The following is a 13,294-nucleotide window of genomic DNA, read 5'->3' as shown; positions in this document are numbered from 1 at the left end:
TCGGATTTAAAATAATGTTCTTTCACATACCTTTGAGGGTTCGCACCTGGTTCTGCTTGAGTACAGAGCTTAAGAAGTGAGGTGATAAAGAGCCACTGAAAAATAGAGATAAGACAAATATGCTTATAAAAATCTTTATTTCACTTTTTATAGAACTTCGTCACAAATACAACTAATTTATACAATAAAAAACACAAACTATTTTTACCTTGTTTTCTTTGCTAATACTATTCAGTTTAGGAAGAATCTGCCAAAGCAGAAAGAGCATTAGATCCAAGATTAAATCACAACTATTTGGATGTTCTTAGGCAAAATAATTAATTTCTTAGTTTCTTCATCTGTAAAATAGGAATAATTAAACCTCCCACACAGGGTTGCTGTGATGATTAAATAATAATAATGCATTTAAAATGCCTGTAACAATAGATAATACATAATAGTTACTATTTGGTTTTGTATTGGATGCTTAAGTTTGATGATATTAATATAGGTGTTACCACAGAAATGAAAGCATTTATCAAACAAATGTGTAAATAGAACTGTATGGTTCCTGATTTTATTAATAAATATCAATATCAAACTAATCTTGCTATATTCATAAAAACACCAGCACTTTGGGCTTTTTTAATTCCAAAAATTAAAGCATTTTGGGGACACACTATCCCTGTTCTTTGGAATTTGTGATAGCATAAAAAAATCTGTTTTGCTGGGGTGCCTGGGTGGCTCACTTGGTTAAGTGTCCAACTCCTGATTTTGGCTCAGGTCAAGATCTCACTGTTATGAGTTTGAGCCCTACATTAGACTCTGTATGTAGCCTGCTTCTCTCTCTCCTCTTCTCTCTCCCTCCCTCCCTCTCTCAAAAAATTATCTGTTTTGCTAAGTAAATTATAAGTCTTTTCTACTCACAGTTTCACATACACTTTATTTCATTGTCTTCCTCAACTCACCAATTATGACATGAAAGGGCTACACAAAGGCGTATCAGATGGAACCATCATTTTGCCAACAATGAAAAAGAAAATGTTTCTAAAAATATTAAGATAATGTTTTAAAGTAAAAAATTAGAATCTTTATGGTGTCATTTATGTATTGTTTTTAAACCACAAATCATTTTTATTTAACATCTAAACATATGATAAAGCTAAAAAGTACAAACATGAAAATGCAACATATCAAAGGCACAGTAAAGTGCATATTTGATGGTAGAGTGTCAATTCTCTCATTTAATCTTTAATTAAAAAAAAAAGCAGAGCTAAATAACACACACAAATGACCAAAAGCAGAACTTACCATTAGTTTCCAAATTAATTTTTTTAACTAGTATACCTCATAAGCACCAACATTAACTAATAAAGATACTAAGTCCCAAATAAGCACCAACATTAACTAATAAAGAAGATACCAAGTTCCAAACAAGGCTATAAACTCTGATGACTTCTTTTCTAGGTTTCATTTCATACAAACTACTCAATAATTCTTGTGACAATAATCCTTCTAATCTACTAGTATAGTAAATAAACTTAAAATCTCAGTGAGTATATAAATATATTACTGATTGCAACTTTAGCCTTACTAATTTTTTACTGTATTTTGGGTACAAGGTCTCTAAGTTAATTAATAATAGTTCAGGAAATTAAACATTGCATTAAATACTGATTAATTGTAGCTTTCTCCCTCCTTTTGTGTATGTTTGAAATTTTCCATTTAGTCTTTTATTTAAAAAGCCTCTAAAATTTTCCAAAAAAGAACACACTTAACCATTGTTAGGCTACCCCTCAAAAGTAACTCAACGAAGTCTGGCATTTTTCAATTCAAATGAATGTAATAATAGAATTAAAAAAAACAGATTCTTAGGAAAAGAGAACAAAAACAGATTTGAGGTACCATTTTCAGCTTGACTTAAATGGGAAAGCATAAGATCAATAGGAGTCACTGAGTTTGAAAACAAACCCAAGGAATAACATTACAATTATATTCACCAGCAAAAACGAAATGAATAAAAAAACTCAAAGCCATTATTCGGCTTGTCAGACATTTTAAATTTGAGACTCTAAACATAATTTTCAAAATAGTAAATGTGGTGTGAAAGAAAACCAAACTTAAAATAGAAAAAGAAATATAAATATACATATAAAACTGTTACAGTGACAAACCATTAATCAGCTTACTTTAGGAAGTTTATAGATACTTTTAATTTGTCTGGTCTTTAGTATGCATTTGTATTGCAGACAATTAAAATAATTTAAACCTTTTGTACCTAGAATCATATTATAACTTTCTTTACATACCCAGCAGGGTGGTATTTTCCAGAATTTCTGTTCTTACCTATCAAATATCCTATTTCCTAATAACAAAAAAGTTAGACATAAGTGAAAATGCCTTAGGCTAATGTCTTACCCCATATATTGGTCTCCATACAATAAAAAAACCACACAGAAAACCTTACAACTTGTTAAGTTTTTGTATCTCACACAATGAAATCTTATAAATCACCACTGACACTTTTATGGAAGATCCTGTACCTTTGTGGAGATGCAGGAGGGGTGTAGAATGTAATGCTGAGGAAAAAGGTTGCTCTTCAGTGCTTGCATAAGGTTGGGTTTATATCTGGATCAACCACACCATAAGGAACCTTTCCCCTTAACCTAAAATAAATACACAAGAATATTTACCTGGAATCTTTAAGAGCTACACAATCAGTGCCTGGATGTTTTTACTAAATGTGTGGGGGCAAAAAACCCTACAGTACCTTTTGAGTAGAATGTAAAGGTTGAAATAAGATTGCTATAAATGCATTGTGTGATTAAAAGCCCTAGAGGCAGATCTCCAGCTCTGCCATTTACCTGCTACGTGACCTTAGGAAAGTTAACCAACTCCTATCTCTCCAAGACACCTCCATTCCTTCATTTGGAAGGTAGGGATGATAACACAACCTACTTTATAGGACTGTTATAGATTAAATTATGCATAAGGGGCAGTACACAGTGCCTGGCACAGAGAGCCACAGGACACGCCAATCACTTCATTGTCTGTGAGAATGGTACAACCCCAAGAAGTACAGTGAAGAGCATGAAGGACTATACAATGTGGTCCTCCACATGCTAAGTTGTAACAAATGGAAGCCATTATAGGAAAAACAGAAAGAAAAGGAAAAATTAAGCTTTCTATGCAGCATCATTTCCCCAAAAGTAATAAGCAGTATATCAAATGATACATCAAAAATAATTCTCATTTTTAATGGTATTAACAGTAATATTTAAGTTAGCATTTAAAGTAAAATTTAAGGGTGCCTGGGTGGCTCAGTCGGTTAAGCATCTGACTTCAGCTCAGGTCATGAGCTCATGAGTTTGAGTTTGAGCCCCATGTCAGGCTCTGTGCTGGCAGCTCAGAGCCTGGAGCCTGGATTCTGTGTCTCCCTCCCTCTCTCTGCCCCTCCCTTGCTCGCACTCTGTCTTTTTCTCTTTCTCAAAAATAAACATAAAAAAATAAAGTAAAATTTAAATTTAAAATGCAAATGATTTAATGAAAAGCACAGTAGAAGCCTCAGGGTGGCAAATCAACAACTGAGTATGGAAAAGACTCCTATAAAAGATAATGAAGAGGAAGGAAGCATTATTAGCCCTTAGAGGATTTAAGTTACAACATTTGAGGGACTTTTAGATAATATGGCAATGAACATATGAACCCAGATGCCACTGAAATAATCAACAGAATCTAAAAATTATGTAATTTGTATGATTACTAGAAACTGAAGAAACCATAAACAAAAGTGCCTGCTAAATTTCAAATGGGAGCTGCCTGAAGGAAGGGCTTGAGTGATCAACAGTTGGCCCCATGTGAAGGACCAGCTTAGAGGAAGGTAGGTGGACCTGATACCTGAAAAACCTCACTAATATTATCTAACATACAGAGAAAAGGCTAGGCTATGGGATAATTCCTTCAAATAGGTTTGAAAAATACTACACATTTTATTTCTCTCCTTCTTAGAAGGTCACACTACATATGACCTTCATATAACCTTAGCAGGTTAAGGGATCTAAATTTCTGTCATTAAGCCAGTTTTATATGGTTTCCTAAAATTATCCAACACAGAACTTCCTTCTCTCAGGTAATATTTGAGGAAGCTTGTGTTCTGTGGAACACCTATGAGAAAAATTGATGTAATTAGTGAATTTTTATAGACTACACTTTCAAAATATTAATGGAAAAAAACTATATAAACATTGATTAGGCCATTAAGAATAATAAATTTCCTTTTAAAGATCACAATTTTAGGAGCACCTGGGTGGCTAAGTGAGTTAAGTGTCTGATTCTTGATTTGGGCTCAGGTTATGATCTCATGTTTTGTGAGATGGAGCCCTGCATTGGGCTCTGTGCTGGTGGCATGGAGCCTGCTTGGGATTCTTTCTCCCTCTCTCTGTCCCTCCCCTGCCCATGTGCACTCTTTGTCTCAAAATAAATTGAAATATCTGAAACCAGCTTTTATCATATCTGGGGGGGGGTATTATTATAATGTTATAATATAAATAATGAAAATAAAATTGATAAATTGATAACTAAAAATTAGGAAAATAAGGGAACTGACAAATCAACAGAGTATTCTAAAAAACCATCAAAATATTATACATCCTAGTTGAGGTAGTCAAAGGAAATAAATGAAGGACTTTAGGAGCTGTGAGATCACCTGCTAACTCTTCCTTCAGGATAAATCTTTACTACTTCCTTTTTTTTTTTTTAATTTTTTCTTTTCTTTTTTTTTTTTTTGAGAGAGAGAGAGAGAGAGAGAGAGACAAAGCACAAGCGGAAGAGGGGCAGGAAGAGAGGGAGACACAATAAGAAGCAGGCTCTGTGCTATCAGCAGAGAGCCCGACACAGGGCTCAAACCCACAAACTGTTGAGATCATGACCTGAGCCAAAGTTGGACACCCAACCAACTGAGCCATCGGCGCCCCTATCCTTTCCTATTTCCTTAGCTGAACATCCCTAACTGCACATCCTGAACAGTAGCTAGATGATAAATATATCCATACACATGTCCCGCATCCACACATAGCCTTTACACAAAACTCCACAGCCATGCAAGAAGAAGATCCAAATTCAATCTCATCCCACTTCCCCAGAGCTAAACACTACTTGTACAGTGGTTAAGAGTGTAAGCCTTGGAACCATTTTGCCTCCTTTGGAATCCTGGTTTTGTCACTTAAGAGCTGTGTAATCTTCAGAAAAATGTCTATGTTCAAAATATAACTATATAAAACATAGTACCTATTTCAAGAATTACTGTATTGTAAGAGTTAATTCACATAAAGTGCTTACAACACTGTCAGACAATAAGTACTCATTAAACATTGGCTACTGCTAGTGATATATGTTCATTTTCTTTGTAGTGTTTTAAATTTTTTTTTTAATGTTTATTATTTTTGAGAGAGAGACAGAGCGTGAGTAGGGGAGGGGCAGAGAGAGAGCACAGAATCCAAAGCAGACTCCAGGCTCTGAGCTGTCAGCACAGAGCGCAGCGCAGGGCTTGAACTCACGGACTGCGAGATCATGACCAGAGTGGTGGCTGGATGCTTAACCAACAGAGCCCAGACACCACTCTCTTTGTAGTTTTAAAAACTGTTCCTGTTTCCTCTAGTCTAATAGCATGCAAGTTTGTTTTTCTGTTTCTATTCTACTAGATATTGGCATTAAATTTTAACAAATATTTTTGAAGATTTTTTCTCTACAAGTGTTGAAAATCAACCATAAGGTATATAATCTTCTCTTCTCCCACCATGTGACGTTCAAAACTTCCTTAGAACTCATAAGATTAGTGAGTTTCAAACTGTTAATTTTTTTTTCATTATACCTTTCTATTTCAAAAGCCCTTTGTTAAAATTTGAATTACACTTCATAATTAAATTAACAATTACTTGGACAACAATAAAATTTATGCGTGTTCTAGCCCCCGTCTCCTTTTTGTTTATACAAATCCTATATGATAGAAGCTGTTATGATTGCTGAAGATTTTACATGATGAATTCCAGAGTGTTTCCATGTCCCAAATTCTTTGTCAAGATAATATTCTATTACTGAGGCTCTTTTATCTTCTGAACATCATGTCATAATTATTAGAGTAGAATGGCATAATATAAGAACACTGTTCCACGGGTATAAATAGTAAGGTCTTAATCATTGCTTATTGATTGGCAATGTGATATTGGACAAAACATTTAATCTCTAAGAGTCAGTCGTCTTACTCATATTTTATTCATAAAATAAAAAACCAGGCCACTTTACTGAGTTGTGAGGAGATTCGAATAAGGTAATTTATATGTGACACAGAGCTGGAAAATAAGTGAATACTTATTTCTAGGGGTTATTCTGAAATTGGCATAAAGTAAGAGTTTATATGGTTTAGTAAAGTATATTCCTCTAAGAGGGAGTTAAAAAAATCAACAATAAGAACAAAAATCAATTAGTTCTGAGTAAGACAGTAAAGGTAGTAAAGAACAAGGAATAAACTAAATTTAGAAGGGAAAATAGCTCTTGTCTTAGAAAAACTATGAGTGTTAGGCAGTTTTTAACATCCTAGCAACCCAGATGTATAGGAAAAGAAAAACCATGGGTGTCATACCATACTGTAATACAGAAAGAAACATACCATACTATTAGATGAAACTTTTCCTGGTCGTCAGCAGCAAAATACCACATGGACTATATATTAAGTATTTGAAATCTTGATTTGTTTTTCAAAGGAAGTCAAATTTTATATATGTATTTTTGGATTAAGTGACGAAATTTCTTAAATTAAATATATTTTCAGTCACTTGGCCCAAATTATAAATATGTTTCAATGATAGGGAAATAAAACTTTAAAACATTAGCACCCACAACATCCTTTGCCCCAACCCACTTCAGTTTCATATAGAAAAGATATGTCTGGATTATTTTTCATATATTGACTAAGACAATTATGTTAAGAATGTTAGTCATGTTCTATCTTGGTATTCCTGAGATTACACTCTTAGAAACTGTTTTGTTCAATAATCTACTTTTCAAATTCAATCGTGAGAATTACAAATTGTTTTGAACATAGCAGAATTGCTATTTCCTTGAAATAGTAAATTGGAAGAACTGGTACTGAAAACCTGCAGTTCAGGGCAGTTAAGTATCTTGAGTAAGGTCTCCAAATAACAGTCTGGTTTATGTTACCATGGCAGCATTTCCTTTCACTGGGTCTGTTCACAAACTATCAGTAACAAGAGATAAAACTATGTATTTGCTAACATTATGTTTTAAGATCTTCAGGAAAGAAAAATTTATTTTAAACTCTTACTTAAAAACCTTGCCCTTTTATTACTGTGCTTAGAAGACAGAACACAAATAATAAAGAGTTTCAGATGTTAAGTATTATTTTAAACTAAATTTGCCTATAACAAAATAAATCTTCTGTGCAATGGAAACAGGAAATGTGCATTCTCTCATTTACTATTTTGCATTGTGGAACTCTAAGGCGTCTGGACTTACTTGTTAAAGAACCACTGAAGGTGCTGAATACATAAGGAAAATACTAAGAAATGAACTTCAAAAAGATCTAAATGTTAGTTGTAATGAAGAGTTTGGGAGAAAAGGCAATGTTCACTATTTCTGAAATGTTTTTATGTACTTGCCCTGTGCATTTTAATAGACTCCCCTCAACTACCTTTTCTGTGGTAAAAAAAAAAAAAAAAAAAGAATTAAAAGAATTAACTAATTAAAAAGGGCATTCATAACTCTTGTTTATAGCTTCTAGTATGAACTTTTATAGTGGTTGGCATGACTTCTTTCCTGGAATTCAGCTATTGAAGGGAGTCATCACTATGCAAATCTACAGACTAAAATTGTACTAAACCAGGCAAAATTTCTAACTTCATGTTTCCCAGCTAAAATTCCAGTTACAGTATTTTAGTTTGGCTTTATAAAAATTTAGGAAAGTAGATATAAGACCTAGATATTTAATATTTAAAACATGAAACCTAAACCCAAGCAAAAAAAAAATGTATCACGTTTAACTTTTATAAATACTGAGGCAGATAAATACCAAGCCAAGATTTTTAGACCTCTCTATTGAGAGCAGTAACTATGGTATGGATGACAGTGAAGGAAAGCTAATCAGCAGCTATCCAGCTGGTTGAGTATCATTTCCACTTTGTAGTTTGACCCAGACCTTGCCATCTTGCCTTTTTTCTGAGATTATCATCTATAGATAAGAGATATTCATCAGAAAAGTGCTGTCAAGGTCGCCAAATTCAATTCCAACATTTACTGGAAGTAAGTATAATTTACTTGCCTCTGCATATTACAAGAGAAACAGTCATTTTGAAACACTAATTCAAGAAGTATTTCATACATTAAAAAAAAAAAAATCCACAAGCATTCCCAATCCTACTTGAATGTATCACACTTTCTGTCCAAATTTCAGACATTTAAGCAGGCTACTGATTTTTGAGAAGACCATCACCTGCCTTTCTCTCCTCTCACCCTGACCTCAGTTGTGACAGCTTGCTAATTTTTGTCCCAATATATTACAATTTCTCTATTTATCCTCATATTCTTTATTATCATAAGATGATTTATTTCTCTTTGTCACACTCTCCTTGTACTCTGTAATACTCTTCCTTCTTTCTTTCTCTGAGAACTCAAAAATGTTCAGGTTAATTATGTAAATAACACACACATTTACAAATTATGGTCAAGAACAAGTCCCTTTTGATCACTACCACAAATCAAACCACACTGGACATATTTTGCAACTTTTATTACAAACAATACCATAGTGAATATCATATACATCTCCTTGCATGCAAGTATGAATGTTACTCTAGGGAAGAAATCAGAATCTAATCCACTACATCAAATATATGCACATTTCTAATTTTAATAATTGTAGTCAACTTGCCCACAAAAATGGCCATACTCATTTATACTCATCAGTAGTGTGAAAATATTATTGTTTCCCCTATCCTTATCTAATTTGATATTACCAAACGTTTAAAATTTTTGCATTCTAATGGGTAAATTACTTTTGGGGTTATTTTAGTTTGTATGTCCCTGACAACTTGTGAGGATGAATATCTTTGCCTGCTTATTGACCATTTATATTTCCTCCTCTGTTAATTGCCTGTTCATATTCTTGTCCATTTTTCTATTAGTTTCTTTTTCTTATTGAATTAGATGAGTTCGTTACACACAGTGGTGTGCTGCTCACTGTAAACATCTCCCATCAACATCACATTTAATGACATAATACTGGTAGCTTGAAACTGGCCATGATGGAAATATTTATACCATGAAAATTTAGAGAACCTACATCCCCACCTACTCAATCCTTCAACATTTACCAGCACGCCAATTTTGAATCCTAATCTGTTGGCTGCTACTTGTCTCAATCACATCTTAGCAATCATTTTCAAGTTTTTGCAACATTTGATATTGTTGCTCATTCACACTTAAACTTACCCTCTTTAGATTCCATTACAACACACTTTTCCTAGATTTTTCTACTGAAAATCATTGCTGCTGATGACTTCAAAATTTAAAGCTTCAATCCCACATTACCACTATTCCTGTACCATACTTCTAAGTACCTAGTAGACATTTCCCCTCTTATGTCCCACCATAAGTGTAAACACAATAGTCTAAAACTAGTAAATAATTAAGTGATACAATTCAAAATAAAATCTAACAATGCACGTTGGAACGAACATATCCAACATTTCTAAAACTTTTAGTCATCTGAAAGGAAAGTTTGACTGAGAACTGGAGGAATTTGCCTCCAAGATGGCTCACTCACATGGCTGTTGGCAAGAGGCTGCTTAAATGTTCTTATGATATGGCAGCTGGGTTCCCCCACAGCTTGTTATCTAAGAGCGCAAGATGGAAGCCATAGTGGCATTTATGACCTAGCCTCAAAAGGCATGCTCCAGCATTTCCACAATATCCTCTTAGTTACACAACTCAGCCCTATTCATTATTGGCAGGAACTCTACCAGGGCATGAATACTGGAAGGTAGGGCTCATTTGGGGTTCTCTATGACAGAGATTGATCCTTTGAAATTACTGAAGCTTTTTCAATGGCCTAACACATAGTTGGTCTTCATAAATATTCCATATGTAGATGTGTTAGATAGCAACATGTTACAAAAGATAACTAATACAACCTCCTTTAAGTTAGCTGTAAGATGATGATGTGTCCTGATGTCTTGCTACTCACGGACTAATGGCACCAGGATCAACGGGGAACTAAGGGTACAAGACAAGTGAAAGAACTGAACTCTAAAGTATGACAAAGTCCTATGAGGAGAGATTGAACATATGCAATGTTTTATCTTTGGGAGAGCACAAATAAAGTGGTGGTCATAAAATAAGGTTAAAAAATAAAACTACTCAAATTTTAACAAATTCTTTTTTTTAAAAAAATTTTATTTTGAGAAAGAGAGAAAGAGACAGTGTGAGAGAGCAGGGGAGGGGGGAAGAGAGAGAGAGAGACAGACAGACAGACAGACAGATACCCAAGCAGGTTCTGTATGTACAGCATGGAGCCTGATGCAGGGCTTGATCTAATGAACTGTGATATCATGACCCGAGATGGATGCTTAATCAACTGAGCCATTCAGGCACCCCGATTTTAACAAATTCTTTTTGAGAAGAGTTGGACGCTTAACCAACTGAGCCATTCAGGCACCCTGATTTTAACAAATTCTTAAAAGCCAAGAATGAGCTAGCAAGATAACTGAGCATCCTGGGATATCTACTCGCCAGAATTTTTCTATGAGTCTCCATCCAGTGCTCCAGAGGAAGACTGGAGGCAGTGAGAAAAACCCTTGGAGATGATGATGGGATGTGCAGAACATACTAAGGTTTAAGCCTGGAGCAAGAATATCAGGCAAAGCTCATCCATGTTCCACGCCCTAAATGAGCACAAGATGAGATGAGGTGTCACTGTGGGACAGGCACAAAAACTGGACAAAACTCCACTATGAAGCCACAGCTGCCTGCCACTAAGAGAGAGGCAAAACACCCTTTTCATCCCAGTCCCAGACAAAGGATGACTGCTGCTGGGAGAGAAATACAAAACTCAGCTATCTTCACACTTTACTGACACTAGGCAATGGCCATGTGTCATTAGGTAATGGGCAGGAAATCTGCTCATGCCCAGATGATACAAAGCAGAGATATACTTCCACTGAGAAAGGAAATGGTCACTCACTTATACCCAGGACCGTCCACTGATAGTAGGCAGAGTTTATTTACCATGATAGGAATGAGCAGGAAATTGGCCTGAGCTCTGAACAGTGCTATCCAATAGGACTTTCTACAGTGACAGAAATATCATATATCTGTACTGTCCAATATGCCAACCACTAGCCACATGTAGATAACTGGCTACTGATAAGTGCGGCCCTAGACTCTTCTCTGAGTAGATGGGAGAGACTGTCTGCTCCCAGGGGAGGCAAGCAAGGTTCTACTTTTGAGACAGGCATAAGAGCCTGCTTAATACTAAAACTAGAACAGAAGAATCAAGAAACTCATGTTCCCACCCCAAGAGCCTCATACCAAGTAACAAGCAATTGTTATGGGAGGGAAAAGAGCACAGACAGAAATAACTAACTCTCCTCCTGCCCCCAAACGTATCACAAGCTGAAAGATGAAGGTAGAGCAAAAATGCTAAGGAACATCATCTAACACTCCAGGACTTTCACTAAGCACAAAGTATTAGCAGTCCATTTCTACATGAATTTGAAGCCTGTGGTATTCTGAAGGTAATTACGACAACCACAAAACCCAAACCCAGCCCAATTATTTACAAAGATTGACCAACACCTGTTTCACACTAACAGACAAAAGTAGAGGCATGTCTATTTCTGAATAGAAATATTATTTGCCTCAGTCTCTACCATTCTTTTATAAATAATGTTTGACATTTAATCCAAAATTAGGAAACACACACAGAAACAGGAGATAAAACACTCAACAAAACCAAACACAGAGATGGATGAGATAATGAAATTATCAGACAGACACCATATCTATAATTAATATGTTTATGGATCTAGTGGGAAATTTTAGCAGAAAGATGGGAGACTAATTTTATTGTTATTTTTAAAATGCTTATTTATTTTTCAGATAGCACAAGCAGCATAGGGGCAGAGACAGAGAGAGAGAGAGAGAGAGAGAGAGAGAGAGAATCCCAAGCAGGCTCCATAGTATCAGTGCACAGTCCAACACAGAGTTCGAACTCATAAACTTTGAGATCACGACCTGAGCTAAAATCAAGTTGGCTGCTTAACTGACTGAGCCACTGAGTCTCCAAGATGGAGACTACTTTTAAAAAGGCAAATAGAAGGGGGCACCTGGGTGGCTCAGTCAGTTGGGCATCGGACTTTGGTTCAGGTCATGATCTCACAGTTCATGAGTTCAAGCCCCGCATTGGGCTCTGTGCCAACTGCTCAGAGCCTGGAGACTGCTTCGGATTCTGCGTCTCCCTTCCTCTCCACCCCTCCCCCACTCATGCTGTCTCTTCCTCTCTCTGAAAAAAAAAAAATTAAAAAAATTAAAAATAAAAAAATAATAAGGCAAATAGAAATGCTAGAAATGAAAAATATGCACAAGTCCTTTATCAGGCTTATCGACAGAATGAACACAACAGAGGGAAGACAGAATCTACAGAAAGATAAAAATTATCCAAACTGAAACAAAGAGAGAAAAGAGTAGGAACTGGGGCAAAGTAACCAAGAGGTAAGAAAGAGCAAATGGTCTAATATATTTTTACTTGGAAGCCCAGAAGTGGGAAGTGAGCCACAAGAAATATTTAGATATAATGAACAAAACTTTCATAAATTTAATAAATGACAGATCTGATAATGACAATATCCAATAACAAATCACAGATCCAAGAACCTTTGAAAAACCAAAGGCAGGATACAAAAAAAAACAAACAAAACAAAAACCACACCTAGGTGCATCATAGTCAAACAGTGATATAAAGAAAAAAGTCCTTGTGGGAGGGGAGATGGACTAAATGGGTAAGGGGTATTAAGGAATTTACTACTGAAATCATTGTTGCACCATGTGCTAACTAACTTGGATGTAAATTATAAAAAAAAAAAAAGAAAAGAACTATTACAAAGGAACAAAGAATGGCAGCAGACTTCCCATCAGAAACTATATAAGCCAGAAGATAGGAGAGTAACATCTTTAGAGTACTTAAAGAAAACAAAAAACAAACACACCTGTTAACCTAGAATACCCATCTTCCACAAAAAGATTTTTA

The 13,294-nt window shown here is 35.2% G+C and overlaps 1 protein-coding gene across 1 annotated transcript in view; it reads right to left on the bottom strand.

The window, feature by feature from the left end:
* Window positions 1-13,294, bottom strand: part of FOXN2 (forkhead box N2) — a 66,254-nt gene that overhangs the window by 15,264 nt on the left and 37,696 nt on the right. Inside the window, 3 exon segments of the mRNA XM_030310563.1 lie at window positions 31-95; window positions 2,523-2,570; window positions 2,572-2,639. Coding sequence (XP_030166423.1) covers window positions 31-95; window positions 2,523-2,570; window positions 2,572-2,639 — 181 coding nt within the window.

The sequence above is a fragment of the Lynx canadensis genome, chromosome A3 (assembly GCF_007474595.2).
Source record: "Lynx canadensis isolate LIC74 chromosome A3, mLynCan4.pri.v2, whole genome shotgun sequence".
Taxonomy (NCBI): Eukaryota; Metazoa; Chordata; class Mammalia; order Carnivora; family Felidae; genus Lynx; species Lynx canadensis.
This window is presented reverse-complemented; position numbering and strand designations above follow the sequence as displayed.